Below are 20,604 nucleotides of genomic sequence, written 5' to 3'. Positions count from 1 at the left end.
TCCCAATAGGAGTTGTGGGGGCAAACAACTTTGAGAGAGAGCTGGCAGATTTATGAGTGCAGCTGTATGTCAGGGTTGCGTGAGGTGGTGGTGGGGCAGGGCTCAATAGCCCTGAGGATTATGTGGTTTACATCTTATTTTCCTAAAACTCATGCTTTAGGATTTCAGCTCCCCATCAGCACAGGGCAGGAAGGAATCTATTCCGCTCCCCCATGTATTCTGGAGGGATTTTTTTTTATATGCTTCCTCTGAAGCATCAGGGATGGCTACAGCTGGAGATGGGATGTTGGACAGGGAGGGCCAGTGCTCAGAGGTGGCACTGAGCAGTCTCCCTCAGGTGCTTGGTTTGCTGGTTTTTGCTCACATGCTCAGAGTCTGATTGCCATATATGGGGGCCAGGAAGGCACTTCCCCCCACCTCCATCTGGCAGTGACCTTTGGGTGGTTTTTTTGCCTTCCTCTGCAGTGAGAGGGTATGGTCACTTTCCAAGATCATCTGTGTGTATATCTCAAACGTTTCTCTGCTGTTGCAGGGACCTCGATCCTTCCTACTTTCTCAGCCCCATGACACCACAGTCTAGCCTCTTGAGAGGCTGAAATACTTTGGTATAATTTCTGTTGTTGGGTTTAGCGTGGGCGTGCTGGGTGATGTTGTATGGTCGGACTGGATGACCTGGTAGGCCCTTCTGGCCCTAAACTCTATGAATGCCAAATTGGTACTGTTTAGAAAAAGAAAAATTTTAAATGTCTACTGGGGTGAAAATCCACCAAGTGCAGAAGGCCAATGTACTCCATTTAAGACTCATGGTGGGGTTGTATTTGGGGTGAGGGACTGGGGAAGAGGCTACGGGCTCCATTGTTCTAAGGAGTGAGGAAAAGAGAAGGTAGCTGCCATGCTATTCCACTAGAATAACAGCTTTGCAGTCTGGCCCAAGTCAGGGGTGGATTTCTGCTCCGCAAACTCTCTGCACCTCACCTCATAAAGCCCAGTGACTTGGACTTTGAGTGAATTTTCCCCAGCACAATATGCTAGAGGCTCATTTTGCCTGTGACGGGAATGGCACTAATCAGTACTGATTTACATTTTAAAATAGCAGTTGCCAGATGGCCACACTTATCCCAGGATGTCCCCTATTGTTCGCACCATGTCATTTACTTGTACTAAATGTTAGGTGTCTCTGTTATGTCTGTATACTTAGTATGGCTGAAACTTCATTTCCAAAATGCAGCATACCTTTACAATTCCAGTTAGCTGTGACTTAGTTCACGTTGGTTAGTGTCCTTCAACCAGCACTCAGAGCTGAACCCCAATGATTTTAGGCCTGAGACAGAGCCAAAATCCAAGGCCTGTTCGGCAAAGATGGCAAAAATCTGTGAAACTGGACAATTGGGACATTTATGCTCTTTTGTGTCAAAACTGCATAATACAACAATCCATCTAAAATTAAACCAAATGCTTAGCAGCCTTGAACTATAACTGAATCCTGGCCTAAACCCATTCCCAACCCTACTGAAGTTCAAGCTGAATGCCACACCCCTAAACCAAATTAAAATTTTTATTAAAGCTAATGTTAAAAAACTTATGTAATACATAGGTTGAGAGAAGAGTGTCTGTACATCTGGGTATAGTGCTTAGATAAATACAGAGTTTGTTTTTAAAAGTCATATGATACACAGAGTACGTAATCCTCAATAACCCAAATGTAGGTGAATACACTAACCCTAAACCAAGGCCTAACCAGAATCTTGCACTTCTCACTAAACACTCAGTGGAACCCCAAACTCCATCCGGCTCCAAACCTGCCTAGGCTATTTGTTTCTAGTCTCTTCCATTCCCCTCAGCTCTTCTGCAAATTTCTGATTTTTTTCCTTTTAAATCACAGTGGTTTTGTGATAGCCTACCTAGTTATTGATTTAATTAAAGCTCTCATACCCAGCTTTTCTTAGGTGAAAGAGCTGCAGCCTTACCTCAGGAGGCCCTTTGAGAACAAACACTAACATACACTGCAAGACAATGAGCAAAGGCTGTTAACTGGTATCTACGGATGCTCAATAACCCCTCCCCGCCACCCCAAAAAAAACCAGAATTTTGCTTTTAAAGATGTTATTTACGTTGTGGCAATGGACACTAAAATGAATACCTGTGTGCCTAAAGCTGCATTTATCCCATCAGTGTTTATTTAATTCATCTTCACAGAGCATAAAACGAAAAAAACAAGTAATGCCTTAAGCTAGGATGATGTTCAAATACGTACCCTACTCTTTTCACCTTCCTATTCGTTCTTCCCTCTCTTTCACACACATACACAGAGCAGCCCATTAGAGTGAATTGGTTCTTTTTGGGAACATTCTGTTCCCTCTCTTTGTCCCTCACTCAGATACAGTGCTGTACGGTAGCTCTGTACGGTAGAGCTAGGCAAACACAGCTAAACTATACTGCAAATACTCTTGCTGATAAAGAATGAATTGGCTATGGCTGGCAGCCTTTTGGTTTTGCTGTCTGTGATGGTTTTACTTGCAGGACTGTTAGCACAAACAGCAAATATTGGAGAATTCTCACATAATCCAAATGTTCATTATTTCAATAATGAATATATTTGAGAAAACAGTTTCTCACTGACAACTTGTGTCAGAGGCTATATTCATTAGATAATTTATTCATGCTGCATGTAAGTGTTTACATAATAAAGTGGTTTTAAAAAATAAGGGAGTCCTTCCACTGAGTTTTGCAGTAAGCAAGGAGTGATTGAGTGATTTTCCCCCTTACCTATAACAAACCAAAACCATGGCAAGGGTGGGTTCCCCCTACCCCATCCCACATAACACATTTTATTTAATCAGCACACACCTTCCTAGATAGTTGTGTGGAACAAATAGGAACAATAATAGAGGAAAATGAAAATTTCATAAGAGAAGTTTATGGAAAAAACTTTTAAGCAGCCTAATTTATTCTGTGTTTGAGACAACTGCATTTCCCTTTAAAAAACAGGTAATAATAAGATAGCGCGATGCTGAACTGCACTGCAGGCTAGTTTCATTGCAACAAAGAATCATCTTTGAACTCTATCGCATGAGTGTCCGAGGCAGAAAAATCAATTACATTTGGAAAGAATGGGACTCGGAGTTGCAGAGTTCCTGCTGTTGTCAGTAAGAAACTATTAACACATATTATACTAGGCCATTTGGAGAGATTCCCGTCAGAAACATTCAAGGCAAATAAAATAAACCTTTAACATTTTATTGCTGAACAGCAGAAAATACAGCTTTGCTTATACCATACAGTCAGATCTGACGTAAACTCACGTGTGTGTATAAACTTTGGGGAATGTTTTCAATACAAAACAGATAGGTCATTCTGGAAAAAACCCTCAAGCATATGGTGTTGCAGGAAGGGTCAGATCCTGCTCCCATGGACAAAAATGGTGCAACTTCCATGTGCTTTGAGTAGGATTGGACTGAATCTTTGAGGCCTTCTATTAAAAAAAAGTAAAGGCTTGTCTACACTAGAAGGGCTACAGAGGCACAGCTGTACCTACCATGAGAGGCAGCAGCTATGTCGGTGGGAGAACTTCTCCCACCAACATAGAGCTGTCCACAGCAGCACTTAGGTTAGTGTAACTTACGTTGCTCAGGAGAGTGGCTTATTCCCACCCCTAAGCGACATAAGTTATACCGACATATCCTGTAGCGTAGACAAGCCCTATGATTCACCCATGTAGAGGACCCACAAGCAGCTCTCTCCACTGGAGTGAATTTCACCCCGACTGAGCACACCTTGTCTTTTACTTCTGTAATAAAGAGGATCACTGTAGTATTTTTAATGCACATCTTTTAATATACTGCAGCAGGTTCCATGATCACATGTGTTTTCAGTTTCTCCTAACATACATATTACAAATGAATTAATTATACAGAGCCTTTGGTGTGAATTACACTTGAATGTATATTCTCTATCATCCAAATACTATGTCAATGCCATTCTCTTCAATAGCAAATGCTCAAAAACAGTCTCTCCCTTTGGATTTTTTGATTTGTTTTGTAAGTGAAAGAATTCACAGCTCGGTGGATAAGGATTCAGAATGGCGCTCTCCGGCGTGCTTTCCATCTTCAGGTGGTTTGGACATACGCTGCATAAAAGAGGAAGAGAATGCCATATGTTAAAAAGCAGTTTTGCTTGGACCCCATTGTATGCATGTACAGTATGTATACATGTACAGCTTGTCTCTTTAATCTGGTTTTCATCATTGCCTGCTTCAGCAGTGGCACAATGTCACATTAAAGTCAGAAGAAAAATCATGGGCCAAATCCTGAAGGTTTTTCTTTTTAATAAGGCCCTAATAGTGCAAAGCCTTATGCATAACCTTACCCATGTGAGTGATCCCCGAGTTACAGACATGACTAAGTCATTGTAGGATGGAGCTCTAAACTTTTTTTAAGTCCTGCCTGGGCTTGTAAACAGGGTTCGTTTGTTTGTTGTCCTTCTCACTTTGGGTGAAACCACAATGTAAAGCTGATTCACATGTACAGTTCACTGCCTTTGTGAGACAAATGTAATATCAACAAAACCCCAGAGACTCCAAATTAAGTTATTTTACTCTCTCTCCTATCAGGAAGAAATAAGCTAGAAAACATTTAAACACAGGTTTCTCCAATGCTGTACTACTTTCCCAGAAAACAGCAAGCTTTTTAAAGTAAAAGCTTTTCCTTTTTAAAGCACGGTAGGGACAAAAGGATGGAAATGAAATCAGTGCAACACACACACTCTTTGTAAAGTATCAGCAGAGAGCTGATGGGTGTAAAATATTATGAATGTCACAGAATGCTCCTTCACTAAGAATATCACTGACTTCTGGAACCTCTATCAAATACAACCTTCTGACACCTGTAGGACTCCTTTACAGGGCACATTGCATTTTCAAGGCAAATTTAGACACTTCCGATCTTAGTATATAAGATATAAACTATTTGTTGTTAACTGACATTGGGCCAAATTCTGTGAGGTTTGTTTGTTTTTTTTAATTGTTCAAAACTGTCCAAATCAATAGGGGTTTGAGCACAAATTGCTTCAGGGAGCTCAGCTGATTTTACTGTGAGACAAATTCTACCTTCAGATGGGCATGTATCTGAGGACAGATTTTGACCCATCCTGCGTACGGTAACATACTTTGCACTACAGGCTATTAGCAACTATTGTGATGCTAAGAGCCAGCTGCCCAATTTAAGTTTAAAAATTCAACAGGTAATTGTTTTGCCATTAGGATGTTGCATAAATCAGACTAGAAAAAAGCTGTAGATCAAATGAGACCTCTTGTGGTATGGCTAGAGAACTGCATCTCTCACTCCCCCTTTAGCCTGGAAAATGTATGGATATCAGAAAATTAAGTAAGAGAAAATAAAACTTCGGGTAAGTTTCTGTTCCACAGAGGCCTCTTGCTTTTAAAACCCTGTGTTACATTTTACTTTCACACTTGGAGTTTATTTGGGCTTTTTTTTTTATACCAATGCATTTTTGGGTTTTTTTTAGGAAAGCGATCCGTCCTCCTTTTTACACGCGTACATACACAACACTTACTTTTGTTTTAAAGAACTGGTTCACTCTCTTTTTTTTAATGGTCTTCTTATCTCCCTCTGAAGTAGAGGGAAAAATTTGCTGGCTTAGCCTTTGTGATGCATTTGTTTCGTCAGGAGCTGGGGTGCAGACTACTGACAGAGTTAACCCTTGAAAGAGAAACAAATGATTGGTTGTTAAGAAAGAGTTATACAAAGTGCGACACAAGGCAGATCTTACAATCATGAATTCTTACAATTCCAAAGGAAAGGTAAGATGTTTTAGTCTAATCATGACTCTTGCAATGCAACATAGGGAGAAACTAGCTTGCCTGGGGCTGGGTTTGGTTACAGTTACATTTAAACTGTATACAGAACAGTCACTGGGCCTGAATCTGCTTTCACTAAAACTGATTCTCTATTGATTTTTGTAACTTCATTGCTTGCGGCTGAGTCCTGCCTGATTTGCCCTGGTACAAATGGAAGAAGACTGAGAGTCGCTATTCTAAATTACTTACCCAGGCAGAAGGCAAGTTCCTCCTGTGGGTATATTTTAAATAGGCAATAGTATTACTGGGAAAAGGCTAGGCTTTATTTTAGGAAAATATTGCATCTATCAATAGCCCAAGGTCTGCTCATGGGCTAAATAAACTAACACATCTGCATTAATCATACCCAGCACATCTACCTCTTCAAACAAAGAGATGAGGGGGCAGAGTGTACACTGTAAACTGCTGAGTAAGAAGAGCTTGTTTACACTCATCTTTACTCCAGAGAAACTTCCCACCATTTCTACCACTGGTTGAGCTCCACCGGAGGCAGCAGCAATGGGAGAGCGAGTCTGTTCGACCACTGTGTTATTTAGACGAGTTCTGTACAGGATTTGAAAACGGGGGGTAGAAATGCCAGCATTAACTAGAAACTATTTTTGAAAAACAAACACCTGTTTTTAGTTTTGGCCTTTTGTTGAAAAAAACGTTTGCAGGAAATTTGGAAGGAAACAGCCTGATTTTTTTTTTAAAGACATTTTCCCCCAAAATAACTGGCTTTTTTCCAACCAGCTCTCCTGGGCACCTGTCAGGATAAGGGCTTAGCCATCCAGAGGGTCCTGTCACCTCTATGTAGCCAGCCACACAAACATGTGTGAAGTGGAAGGTACAGCCAGATGCTGGTAGGAGCAGTGTTCACCTCTGCTGTGAACAAATCTGATCAACATGAAAAATAAACAATGGGGAAGACAGTCCAAAGGAAGTGAGCATTGCAGATTATTTTTTAAAATAGCATTAGGACCTATTTCATTCAAGTTTTCACCCAGCTTTACCAGAAGGGGATATTCTTCACTAGGCAGCCAGAATTATGCGCTGTGCATGACTGCACTTGTTCTCTCTGACCCTCGCATTGCATGTGACGGTTGGAGTTGGTAGTGGCCCAGCCCTAATGGCCAGGATTAATAAGTAAATCAATGCTGCTGGGAGCACAGCCCCCCTTGCCCCTCTCCTCACCACAGTGATGGTCCAAAGGGCCACCCCTTGCAGGGAAGAGCATGTCTAGGAACAGTCCTCCCCTGCAGCAGGAGAGCAAAGGCCCATGGTTAGTTTTCATAGACAGTGAAGCTCTGCTGTTCTCCCAACCCTTCTAATTCCCCTGTGTGACGGATACATTTATTTTCCCCTCCCTACAGGAAAATTTTGGCTGAAGGGGCTTTTCTTTGCATCTTCTGCCTACCTATTTCAAAGAATAGACATGGGTGTCTGTTCCCTCCCTTCCTGCTGACTCCCTCAGAGGTGGCAACTTTAGCAGGGCCTGCTCTGGCTCTCTATTACTATAGGACTTCACAGTACTGCGATGGTACCCTGCTCATAAAACTGCTGGCTGTCGGGGGGGTGGAGGGTGAGAAAACCTGGATTTGTGCTGGAAATGGCCCACCTGATGATCACTTTAGATAAGCTATTACCAGCAGGACAGTGGGGTGGGAGGAGGTATTGTTTCATATTCTCTGTGTATATATAAAGCCTGCTGCAGTTTCCACGATATGCATCTGAGGAAGTGAGCTGTAGCTCACGAAAGCTTATGCTCTAATAAATTGGTTAGTCTCTAAGGTGCCACAAGTACTCCTTTTCTTTTTGCGAATACAGACTAACACGGCTGTTACTCTGAAAACTACCAGAAAGACACACTTCCACGGCCAGGCTGTCACTGGCTGTTTCCCTCAGGGAATCTCACATCAGATGTCAATAGCAGGGGGCTGGGCAATATTCACTTTGGGGCCCCTGCACAGACACACACATCTTTCCCCATCTGTGAGATGCTGCATCTGCATTGGGCACAATTACTGATCTCAACCATTGGCCTTTTTCGCCTCAAAAGCAGGGGACAGAGCAACCCTTTCATGCCTTTTTGATTCCTGCCGCACTGTGGAAATGTCTCCTTTCCATAAATAAGGGCATACACGGCTGGGAAAGTCAATGGACCTTGGCTCCATGGGAGCCCTGGAAGACAAGGTTTCTTGGAGGTTTGGTTCCTTATTGTGCTGCTGTGCAGGGAAAGAGGAACTAATGCTAGTCAGTGTTCAGCCTGCAGCCCTTTATGGTGCAGTCAGATGGTAATTTAATAAGACATCTGTGGTTCTGCACTGAATTTTTTTTAGCCAATGGACTTATTCCAGATTCAGCCTGAGGTAATTCCCCTGTGATGCCATAGATGGAGTTATGGCCTCCGAGACTTTTTCTGTTACACCACTTAAATACAACAACAGGAATAATCTGGGCGAGTTAGATTAGTATTGAATATGAGGAGGCATTTTCCTTATCTGAGGGGAGGCTGGGCCCCTGAGGATTTTTCAAAGCAATACTTTACATTGTAGTTGTTAAATTTCCCAGAATTTACATAATACCTCATCAGCATAATGCGTGAGTTATCCTGTTTTAGGGCCTGTATCACCATGGCATAGCATTTAAGTGTTGTCCTCGTCAACTCTATTTCAACCCTAAACGCTTCCTAAAATCCAAATTCTTCCACAGCATGAAGAACAAAAAACTCACGTTTTTTTTTTTTTTTAAATCTAAATGAAAAGCAGGCAAAGAGTGCAGCACTCTAATTCTCTTACTATAATTATCTTACCTGGTATAGTTGGCATAGAACGACTGGCAAAGCTCATTTGCTTGAGAACAGATGTTTTCTGAGGTGCTACCAGATGTTCAGAGAGGTTGGTGTCGCTCATAAACTCGTATTTCCTTGACAGCTATATATTAACAAATGCAAAATTTTTACCATCAGTGTTTAACGCAGATATAACGAATAGTAGTGAGCTAAGCAAAATTAACAATTTATATGAGAGAGACAACCATGGCCTGGTTCTGTTACCTTTACTCACAGTGATTTCAGTGGGATTATTCGTGAAGTAAGATACTACTCAAAGTGATCAAAAGTAACAGAATTTGGCCCTCAGAGACTTGAAAGGTACAACTTCCTAAGCAAATGTTCTGGAGCTGATTTATAGTAAGAGAATCGGCTTATTCCACAGACTGAGAAGACCCCTAAACCCCTAAAACTGACAAGACAATACTTTGTAGGCTATCTAGGATTGTGTGATAGTGTTCCTACCACATATAGAGTAATATTGTCATCAACCCAGACTGTGGATCGGAAAGTAAAATGAGACTGTGAAGAACTGGTTTCCCTACAGCGTTAATGCTGTCAGTTTAGGTGCTAGAAGAGACATGCCGCTTTTATAACTTGAGTCAAAAACATATGTATTTTACAAAAGGTCCACTTTTTCATACAAAAAACAGACTTTTTTCACTGGATGAATTATTCCTTCACCGATGAGCAGTGACCACTTCTTTACAGTTTACAGTTTATTGAGGGCAAGACACTGTAGCTGTAGATATTTTTTTTTCTTTTAAAACTTGCTGTCCTGCTATAAAATTCTCTCTTCTCAAGATCATAATTCTGAAGTGAAAGAGCATTAAAATGTTAGGTCTAAAAACGGAAATGCGTCCCTCACCCAGACCAGTCCTTAAAGAAAATAGAAAAAAGGCAATTTGCTGTAGATATTTTTTTTTCTTTTAAAACTTGCTGTCCTGCTATAAAGTTCTCTCTTCTCAAGATCATAATTCTGAAGTGAAACAGCATTAAAATGTTAGGTCTAAAAACGGAAATGCATCCCTCACCCAGACCAGTCCTTAAAGAAAATAGAAAAAAGGCAATTTCCTTTTGCCTGCCAAATAAACAGTCTGTTTATATTACCGAAACTGATGGTGCACTGAAAAGCTTTGCATCTACCAAGACTACAATTATAAAGGTTCTCTGTTTCTGCTGCAAATACTTTTGCTATTTCCCATGCAACAAAACCAGAATATTTTTGTCCTATTTTTAACAGCTGCTACTGTTTTAAAGTGCTCCCTTGTTGCTCCTAGTCGGAAACATTGCCTACTTAGCCAAGTTTTGGAGGAAGCATTACCAGGGATTGTTAACTTTGGTGCAAGAAGCAATGCTTCCAGCTTTTGTTTTTGGCACTAAGCAATTGAGTTTTTAATTCTTTCCGTAAAAAATAAAAATTTACATGCTGTCATCTTTTTGTACAGATTTTGCTTATACCTGATTTTCTTCAAGTTCACAGCTGTGCATTCTTTGTGTGAACAGAAATACTAATTTTGTATGGCCAAATTTGACATATTTTATGTGTGTGTGTGTGGGGGGGGGGGGCGCGGAAACTGTTATTGAGACTCAAGCTAAGTGGCTGGGAAATAGAGGCATGCTAATGCCAAAGGACAGCGAAACCCATGGTAAAGGCTGTTCACAGTGGGCCTAGAGCTGGCTCCAGAGCATCAGGTACATTGGGACACCGAACCATTACTAAAAACAGTTTTCAGCAAAGCAGTGCCATTCAAAGTGGGATTGAAAACACTTGAATACTATGGACAAAGGCTTCTCTCTGGCCATGTCTATACTACAGCCCTAAGAGAACCTATGTTAGGTCAAATTTCAGCCACCACAGTAATTACTTCTGTAATTACTTGGTGCACATCCTCACCAACGGCTCTTCCACCGACTGAAGAGGGGCAGCCAGGGGGGCTGAGAGCCAGGGTTCTCAGCTTCCCACCAGGAGCTGGGAGCTGCCCCCTAGGCTTCTCAGCTCCCTGAGTGGGAAGCCTCCAGTCAGCAGCCCAGCTGGGAGTGGGGAGCTCTAGCTGCCCAGCTTTCTTGTCAATTTCACAGCTCCAGAAATGATGTAAGTAATGCAGTGTCTACACAGACACCCTGTTGCGCTAACTAGACCGACATAAGCACTATGTCTCTCGTGGAGTTATCGTGTTGGTGTAGTAGCACACTTACATCAGCGTGACAAGGCTGCAGTGTGTATGCTGACATAATTAGGTCAACACAAGCTGCCTTACGTGCACCTAGCTGTGCAGTCTAGACCAGACCTCTTTGTGTGAGGCTAGGTCATATCCTGACTTCTGTATCTCTGTCCACCAGGATTGTATATGCATGAGAGCCAAACTCAGCCATCAGGGAGGCCTATAATGCTACATGTGATAAGATTCAAGGTGTGGCTTATGGTCAGAGGGGTGGCTATTCGTGGTTATCTCTGTATTATTTATGTCTCTCCAGTTAACGAAGCTGAAGCCAAAATGCCCAGTTTACACCTTTATAGTGTGGCACGTCCTCGTCCGCAGTGCACAGTGTGTGCTGCTAGTGATATCATCAGTGTGCCAAAACACAGAACTTGGCTTCCAGCAAATGAATAAAGGAGGAAACAATTCTTAATTAACTGATTTTAAAACTTAGGTGTTCATCATTTTTAAGTGCACATGTAAAACAAATTCATCCCTAGTTGGGCTCCATTAGTCAGAGCCGTGACAGCAGCAATGAATTAGGCTATGGTCTCTGAAAGGGATCTTAAACAGCTTTATCCATAAGGGCAAATAATTCCACTTGTCTTTAACGATTCTTCCAAAAGATTTTTGATCAAATGACATATGCTCTGACCTCCTTGTTCAGCTCAGTGATTGCCTACCACTTGTATTTAGACAGGGCTTCTGTAGCTAAACCTTCGAGAGTTTTTTGCTTTTAAATTGCCTCTTTTTACACTCAAAAACATTTGGCTCCTGAAGATGATCTTATAAAAACTGCATAAGTCATATAAGTCATTCTGATGATCTATTAGTCTGAAAAAGGCACTCAGATGATATATAGGACAAGAGAAAAACCAATGCCTATATGCTCAAATTTGGCACCATTTAAGGAACAGTTTGCAAACTTGCCATTTCCCAGCAGCTGCATGTTCTGGCACAAGGTACAAAATGTGCAGGGTTCATCACTTCTGACATAATCCCCTCTGGAAGAGTGGTACCATCAGGGCCATACAACCACTCGCTTCTCCCCAGGAATGCTATTTTAACCCCCCACACCAAGCATACGATCTTCAGCTGACCAGGCATCAAAAGTCTGGAATTTCACAGACAGATCCTTAGCTGGTGTGAAATCAGTAGGGAGACACTGATTTACACTAGCTGAGGATCTGGCCCTCAGTCTCTCGCAGGTTTTCTTTTCTGGCAAAGTGATGAGTATTTCACAACACTGGCTCTGAGTGGCCTTTAATAAAACTTGTTGTTTATTTTAACTTCCAGGAGGCGCACAATGTCTTAAAGACATATGCTGAAAATGTCATCCACGATTTGGGGATTATTAGAAAGCATTCTAGGCTGGTAACCTACACATTTCATATCGGAAAGCTCGGGTGCTGTTTTTTCATCTGCAAATACCACGCTGCTTCTTTTTGTTCTCTTCCTGGATCTTCTCAACTTAACCTCAGGTTGAGTGCTTATCTGCAGGACATTTTCTTCTGACTCTGATTTGGTTGGTTTTCGTGGTGCTACTTCCAGTTCAAAGCTGTAGAAAATAGAAATAGAAACAAAACATGCTCCATTACATTATAAAGGCCACCGAAGGTCTCAGGTGGTTTCCTGTGAGACACAAATGCAGTCATGCTCATCCTTTGTTCTGACTTTCTGAACTGTACTGCTGATCACTGTCAAATGAGGAGCACAGCACTGTGTTCTAGCTGGCAACTGTCTACTAACATGTGCCTTACAGTAGGCATCAAAATGTCAATGTCAGAAAGATTGTTAAATATTAATCTAAAATGAGCACTTCATAATTTTTATTGCAGAATTAGCTCTAGGGCACCTAAATTATATAGGGACAGAGCTAACATCACATGGTGTATTTTACATGTTTAAATATGTTGCTCTGGTGGCTGGGCACTTTAGGACAGGAGTATTGCCATCCCTTCTCATGCCTCAAGATGTAAACACATCCCCTCTAGCTTCTGGGATAAATTTCTTCATTCCAGTGCAGAGTGACCAGGTACGTGGTGATGAGCTGAACTCCCCTACAATTTTAGGAGGGTGAATGCGGTGGCAACAGTCACAACCAAGACATGTTTACAGTTGAAATATTGGCCACATTTCATTTAAAGAAACAGCATGTGAAATAATAGGTGGACTTAAACATTCCCTCTTGAACTCTGGTACAAAAATGTACCTTCCTTAGATTAAGTGTGTGCTTCTGAATCAGTGTTTGCAAACAGAGAAAGCAAGGTAAAGTGCTATTGAACTGGCTGACACACAGTTGCTAACAGGTATTATTACTTTCTTTTATTATTACAGGAAATAATATTATGGTTATTTTTAATTAAGTCTTTTAGGGTTAAACTCTAAATTGGGAAATGTGCATGCAAGAAGCAAAGGTGTCTTTTAAACAGATGCATTTTTGAGTTCTGACAATATTCTCCGGGTGGTTGTGTTTTTTTGTTTGGTCGCTAAGTTTTGTTTTTAAAAACCAAACAATGTGTAATCAATAACCTATTCAAAGCTCAAAGGTTAGAATAATATACAATCTGATCTGAGATCTGAAACTGGCAGCAGGTATGGACTAGTTCTCATCTTAGGCTCAACTCAAAGTCTGAGAGAGAAACTAGACAAGAACTACACTTAAGGAAGCATGATGGGGTAAGAGTTTTTCTCGTAAGATGAGAGGTTTTTACTAAAGAAGCCTCATCTCCTATCTGACCATTTGTAAAACCTTCCCTTCCCACATGTACCTACAACTTGGAGTTGGGCAGCTTCTGGAGCTCTACACTCCGCCTCCAAGAGTATGTCTGCAAAGTGTGTGGACACAAGCGTCTCAGTCTGGGTTGATAGACTTGGGCTAGCAAGGTTCACGCTAGCATTCTAGAAATAGCCGTGTAGAGAGCACTTTGAAGTTGCAGCTTGGACTGGAGCAACTCCACTGTCCAAACAGCTGTTTTTAGAGCATCCCCAAATTTGTCAACCGGGACTGGGTCCCGCCCAAAAGGACAACAACTATAATAGTCACCAGAGCCCTCTGACACCATTTCCCAGCATGTGTAGAGTCACGGATTGGGAAAGGAGGAAGTAGAAACTCCTGTTGAGGCCAATAGGGAAGCTTTTGCATAGGGTGATCTGGACAAGCAATCCACTGGCTGGATCGCAGAACCCCCAACTAGGGGACAGCCTAACTCAGGGAGACAGTTCAGTTTCTGTTTTGGAAAATGAATCAGACAGATCAGAGACAGGGAGTACCTTGCTAAATTCCCACTCCCCACAAAAGGGGTTCTTTGCACTGCTGTGAGATCTAGCGGTATGGGTCAGGGAGTTCCAGCACTGCAGTGACCAGCATCCAGCAGAGAGAGAGATCCAATCTGGCACTGGCTATCGAGAGCCAACCAAGACCCTCACAGTATTTCAGACCAGGGAGCCTGATGAAAGCCAGAAGATAACTCTGCCCCAATCAGGAATGAAGAGATAGTAAGAGGACCCTTTCTTTATGCTGGCTAACAATTACAGTGATACAACGCTCTGTTTTAGGACTCAAACACAGCGTGCCACATGCCAGGGATGGAACTGGTGGCTAGGATAAGAGATCAGTGTTGTGAGGTGGGAGACTTGTTTATTTATTAATGTCTAATACTTATTAGTTAACTGTAAGTCTTTCTTTCCCCAGATCCTATTTTCCTATCCCAATGAAGTCACCCTTTGTTATGCCATTATTTTGGGGATGTAACTCTTTTGCTGTGGTTTCTGTTTGTGTACTTTATTACCCCTTTTATAATGGGCTATACACCCTTTGCCAGCTGTATTGATTTCCTCAAGAGACAGAACTTCTGTGCCTGGCACAGTGAGGAGACATTAGGCACCAGAAAAAGAACTCAGTGCCCAACCCATGTGAGAAGAGGGGGAAAGTAAATGGAGGGGGCCACAACTCAGGGGAGGCGCTACAAACAAAAATGTAAATCAAGCTTACAAACATTTTTCAAACAGAATTTACGAATAAAATAACACCCTCAACTGTTAAATATTTGTGTAATGATATTCAAAAACCATGTAAGTGCATATAAAATTCTCATTCTCATCTTCATCTCAGATGGGCTTTCTAGAGTATATTATGTCTTTCCCCCTAACAGACGGCACATTATGTGAAATAGTACAGCTCAGCATCTGGAGTAGCCCTGGCTTCAATACAAAGATGATGCTGACATATATTAAGTAGTTGCTATTGATCTGACTCCTTGAATGGTTTGGCTGCAGTCTTATGCTTGATCATATGTAACTGGATGAAAACAAGATGTGGTGGTGGCAGCATTTAGTGTGATATTAACGACTTACCTTTCTGAGGCCATTTTGACTGGAGTGCTACAGTCTGAATTCATGGAAGCCAGTGAAATAACTGACATCTGGCGATAAGATCTCAGCATTGACCTCGGCCGACCTACTCTCTTGTCATCGAAATCCGGCTATAGGACAGAAAAGAGAAAAATATACCATGAACAGTCTTTGTGATGCACACTTTATGTCTCCTCACCAGGTTTGGAGGATGGCACAGATGTTCTTGGAGTAGATTTGGAGGAAACCAACCTTGCAGGTCCTCAAGGAATCAATCCTGAAGCACTTACATGAGAGGAAAGTGATCAGGAACAGTCAGCATGGATTCACCAAGGGAAGGTCATGCCTGACTAATCTAATCGCCTTCTATGATGAGATTACTAGTTCCGTGGATGAAGGGAAAGCAGTGGATGTATTGTTTCTTGACTTTAGCAAAGCTTTTGACACGGTCTCCCACAGTATTCTTGTCAGCAAGTTAAAGAAGTACGGGCTGGATGAATGCACTATAAGGTGGGTAGAAAGTTGGCTAGATTGTCGGGCTCAACAGGTAGTGATCAATGGCTCCATGTCTAGTTGGCAGCCGGTGTCAAGTGGAGTGCCCCAGGGGTTGGTCCTGGGGCCGGTTTTGTTCAATAGCTTCATAAATATCTGAAGGATGGTGTGGATTGCACTCTCAGCAAATTTGCAGATGATACGCTGGAGGGCAGGGATAGGATACAGAGGGACCTAGACAAATTGGAGGATTGGGCCAAAAGAAATCTGATGAGGTTCAATAAGGATAAGTGCAGGGTCCTGCACTTAGGACGAAAGAACCCAATGCTACAGACTAGGGACCGAATGGCTAGGCAGCAGTTCTGCGGAAAAGGACCTAGGGGTGACAGTGGACGAGAAGCTGGATATGAGTCAGCAGTGTGCCCTTGTTGCCAAGAAAGCCAATGGCATTTTGGGATGTATAAGTAGGGGCATCGCAAGCAGATCAAGGGACGTGATCGTTCCCCTCTATTCGACATTGGTGAGGCCTCATCTGGAGTACTGTGTCCAGTTTTGGGCCCCACACTACAAGAAGGATGTGGATAAATTGGAGAGAGTCCAGCGAAGGGCAACAAAAATGATTAGGGGTCTGGAACACATGACTTATGAGGAGAGGCTGAGGGAACTGGGATTGTTTAGTCTGCAGAAGAGAAGAATGAGGGGGGATTTGATAGCTGCTTTCAACTACCTGAGCGGTGGTTCTAGAGAGGATAGTTCTAGACTATTCTCAGTGGTAGAAGAGGACAGGACAAGGAGTAATGGTCTCAAGTTGCAGTGGGCGAGGTTTAGGTTGGATATTAGGAAAAACTTCTTCACTAGGAGGGTGGTGAAACACTGGAATGCATTACCTAGGGAGGTGGTAGAATCTCCTTCCTTAGAAGTTTTTAAGGTCAGGCTTGACAAAGCCCTGGCTGGGATGATTTAATTGGGGATTGGTCCTGCTTTGAGCAGGGGGTTGGACTAGATGACCTCCTGAGGTCCCTTCCAACCCTGATATTCTATGATTCTATGAAACAGTTCATTAACTAAGAAGAGTAACCTCATTACCTTGATTTTGTTTACTCTCCCTGGGTATGATCCCAGTCTTAGAACTCTCAAACTAAGTGGTAGAGTGAGAATAAGTGGTCAGGAGAATTGAAACTGTTTTATATTTGAGACACACACACAATGAAAAAAGGGGTTTGGGCTCTGGCTAGAGTCAGACATGATGCAGGGAAGCATTTGTATTGTTTCATCAACTAATTCTGACCAATCCTCACTCCAAACTATTTCTCTAGTCCCAAGCTTGGATGCTGCCTCCTCTCTACGTTTAAGCTTCTCTTCCCCCCCCCCCCCCGCCCCGATGTTTTAATGTTGACTGGCTGAGATTCCTCTCCTTGTAACCTGCAGGTTGAAAACAGGTGCAGCATGACAGGCTGGCCAGATGAGATCAGATCTGGTCACCTTGATTTGCTGTGGTCATAGTGCTCCATCCATTTCCATTATTTAAATCATGTAAATGACAGGGCCTGAGATGACAAGGGGGGGCATGACTCCAAGTCTCTCTTATTAGACAAGATTGGTCAATGCAATGGGGAAATTGAACTGGCTATTGGCCGCTCATCATTCTTCTTTGTGCTCATGCTGCAGCAAGCTATCAGTTTGTGTGGGGATTATTTCCATGGCAGTGACTTTGACTTCCTCCTTTCTGGTCCCTCATGCTGGTAGGTAGCAGCAAGATCCATGTTTCTTGGCCAATTCCCAACATAGATCTAAACAGCAGTGTCTGCTCCCATTCTTGAGGGTTGGGTCCAAGGATTCACAATCAAACTGTGTGTTCAGACGTGCCCTCCTCTTTTTCACCTGAAATATTGCCTCAAGTGAGTTTCGTAAGCGTGAACATTTCCCATTTAGCACATCATTGTAATGGCACAGGTTGAGAAGCATTTCCCAGCACATACCCATTGTGAACTACTTTCCATCCTGCTTTAATAACACAATCATAACTTTAAAAATAAATCTGAGGACCCACCATGTTTGCTAATTACATAATAAAGTTCTTCTTCTGATCGTTCAGATAATGTTAAATCTGTTTGGAAACTGGCGTATAATCTCATATGCTAGACTCCCCGACTGTTGGCTTCTGATGCTGTTGCTTTTCACTAAGACAGCTTCCTCTAGCCAGAGGATCAGAAAATCCATTTATAGTTCCAAAGTTTATTTTCAAACACTTTTCACAGTTTATGTGCAGTGAGAATTGCCTCTCATCCTGTGAGCTCCCAGAGTACTGTGATAACACACAATGGGTGAAGCCACCTTTTAAATAGAAAAAGCTCGCATTAGCAACCTGAAAGAGAATTAGGGATGATGAAACTGAAATGGTGCTCCAATTCAAATTAACTGGCTTTTCTGTATGGGATAAAATGGATGAAATACTGCTATCCACCAACTTTTTTAATTTATGAGAAACTTCCTGAGCAGTAATAAAATAATGTGCTTTGCTGCATTGCGCAACTTTGAATAGAACTGTATTTTGTAACAGCACATCGCATTGTTTTGAAACATGCTGAACCTCAGCTCAGGAAGGGAGCCCAGAATGAGTAAGGGGGAGATGTGCATCTAAGGAGCTATTTCAGGCCCCCTTGGACACTGATCATAAATCTCAGAGATTAAGTTAGATAAATAAATTGGTTTATCAATCATCACATTTCATATTACACTGTTGTGACTCCAAGAACCTCTCAATGCCAACTGGATAAAGGGGATTACAAGAATATTCTGATCCTGGCATGTACATTCTGGTCCACCTGAGTATCATGTACGATCTTAAATGAAAGCCATGTTCAGCTGATCATTAATATGGCTATGAAATGTATGTACAGATACTATGTAAAAACTTATGTATGTATAATGAAAATATGTTCCTAAAAGTCTGGATCAAGGCAGGATTGACAAACTATGTATTTTCACCTATCTCAGTTCATATGTAGATTAAGCATTGTAAGCCAACAAAATAGAAGCTCTATTTACATACAAAATCAACAGAGACAAGCCACTAGAGAATGAATGACAGGGTAGTCCTGTCTCTGGGGACAGACAATGATCTTTGGGGGATTTAAGGGGAAGGTAAAAAGACATCCCTTTATCCTGCACCTAGAAAGTAAATGGGTAGTGTGTTTACATTCATGAAAATGGGATCCCAACCAGTCTTGGCTGGAAATGCTGGAAAAGGACATTTTGGTTGAGCTGAACTTAGACTGAAAGTTTAGTCTCTAGAAAACGTGTTGTGATTTTGTTTTCTATGTAACCTTTCTGTCTGCATTATCATTACTCACTATCTCTTAAGTCTTGATACTGAACTTATGATTGTTTTCACTATAAACATATCTCAGTGCTGTGGTATTATTTAAGGAGCTGACCCTGGGTTGATACGTTCAAGTTGGTGGGTATACTGTTCCCTTGCAGACCACATATCTGGTATCATTGTGAGTATTCAGTGGATAAGGGGCTGAACATTACAGGGAGATGTTTCAAAGGGGCTCAGGGACAGGGGTGCACCTATTGTTAACCTGCAAGGCAAAGTAAAGCTGGCATAGCCACCCTAACAATCTCCTGTGGACTAACAGACTGGATGGGCCAGGGAGCTGACACCCAGTTAAGCACAACCAAGTATCTCTCTCAATGGAGGCAGGGGGAAATAACTGACTCTCAGTGCTGGGCATCCCGAGAACTGTCATAACTGTATACTGTGTAGGCCATGGGAATTCTGTCAAACCATGGAAGGCTTGGAAAGGAAATCTTGGTGTGGAGAAGAAGAGGGTTAATCACAAGAACAGTACATTCTATTCTTGCTCTTGTCAAATAAAAATCATACATAGATTGCTTTTTACTTTTACAAAAGTTGATCCAAATGGCTGTTGAAGGCTTCAACATTTGGCTAGATTGTGGACATTGGGTTGCATCTCTTTCCACATTGTGAGTCTGTCTCCAGTGGACTGAATTATAGGAACAATATTGACATAAATGGCTGGAATTGGCGTTATTCAGGATTATACCATAGGATGATACCCAGGCTGTAGGGGAGAAGTTTGCCTCACAATGTTTTTTCCAGTATAACAACTGAATCAACATGTAAAAATTAAAAAATAAATGTATAGCAGGAGCAGCAAAATTTCAATCCCCAAATGATAGGGGTCTAATTTATGACACCAACAAAGAACTGAACTAATGTTCAGATATTTAGACTTGTTTTGCTCCCAGGATTATCTGGGAATAGAAGTAGAGTCACATGGTTGGAATCAGACAAGTGCAGGGAGCTATCTATGGACATCAAGTGTGGATCAAAGCTCAGAGCTACTAAAAAATATTCCAAAGAGAAAAAAATGTGTCATGGCTTGTTTCTTTATAATGTGAAAAAGAAATGCAAGTTTAACAGAGATAGGGAAGGGTTCCAAATCTCAGAATGGGGGATGTTTGATGCATCAGGGAACTAACAAACTACTGTGACTGTAAGATTCAGATCATGGTGCCTTCAGATCACAGGACCACCCTAAGTAACCAATATGCAGGAGGCACTTTTGCTTACAGGAAAAGTACAGGGCATACACTAAATAAAGGGAAAGTGCAGCAGAGAGGAAAGAAAGAAATAGAGAGCCTTACCAATTCTCTGACTCCATATTGTTTTTCTACTTTGATCTTTAAGTGCTTGAAACACTCCTCCATACGGTCGTGGAAAGGACGAAGGTTATCAGAAACCCTCTTTTCATGAATCTTAATTCCAGCCCCGAGGAAAGGTATCTTGAATAAAATGAAAAGAAAGAACATTAAACTGGATCTGCCAAGCCCCCCTCCCTCCA

At 41.9% G+C, this 20,604-nt stretch overlaps 1 protein-coding gene across 1 annotated transcript in view; it reads right to left on the bottom strand.

The window, feature by feature from the left end:
• Positions 1-3,281: 3,281 nt before the first annotated feature.
• DOCK2 (dedicator of cytokinesis 2) overlaps positions 3,282-20,604 on the bottom strand; it is a 502,335-nt gene continuing 485,012 nt past the window's right edge. Inside the window, exons 47-52 of the mRNA XM_084636234.1 lie at positions 20,408-20,545; positions 15,242-15,369; positions 12,269-12,443; positions 8,667-8,787; positions 5,572-5,717; positions 3,282-4,126 (exon numbers count right to left, since the gene is read on the bottom strand). Of these exons, the coding sequence (XP_084492360.1) occupies positions 4,052-4,126; positions 5,572-5,717; positions 8,667-8,787; positions 12,269-12,443; positions 15,242-15,369; positions 20,408-20,545 (783 nt within the window). The 3' untranslated portion in view covers positions 3,282-4,051. The remainder of the gene's footprint in view (positions 4,127-5,571; positions 5,718-8,666; positions 8,788-12,268; positions 12,444-15,241; positions 15,370-20,407; positions 20,546-20,604) is intronic.

This window comes from Lepidochelys olivacea (assembly GCF_965140295.1).
Source record: "Lepidochelys olivacea isolate rLepOli2 genome assembly, chromosome: 8".
Taxonomy (NCBI): Eukaryota; Metazoa; Chordata; order Testudines; family Cheloniidae; genus Lepidochelys; species Lepidochelys olivacea.
Note: the sequence above shows the minus strand (reverse complement) of the source record. Positions and strands in the feature narration are given on the sequence as shown.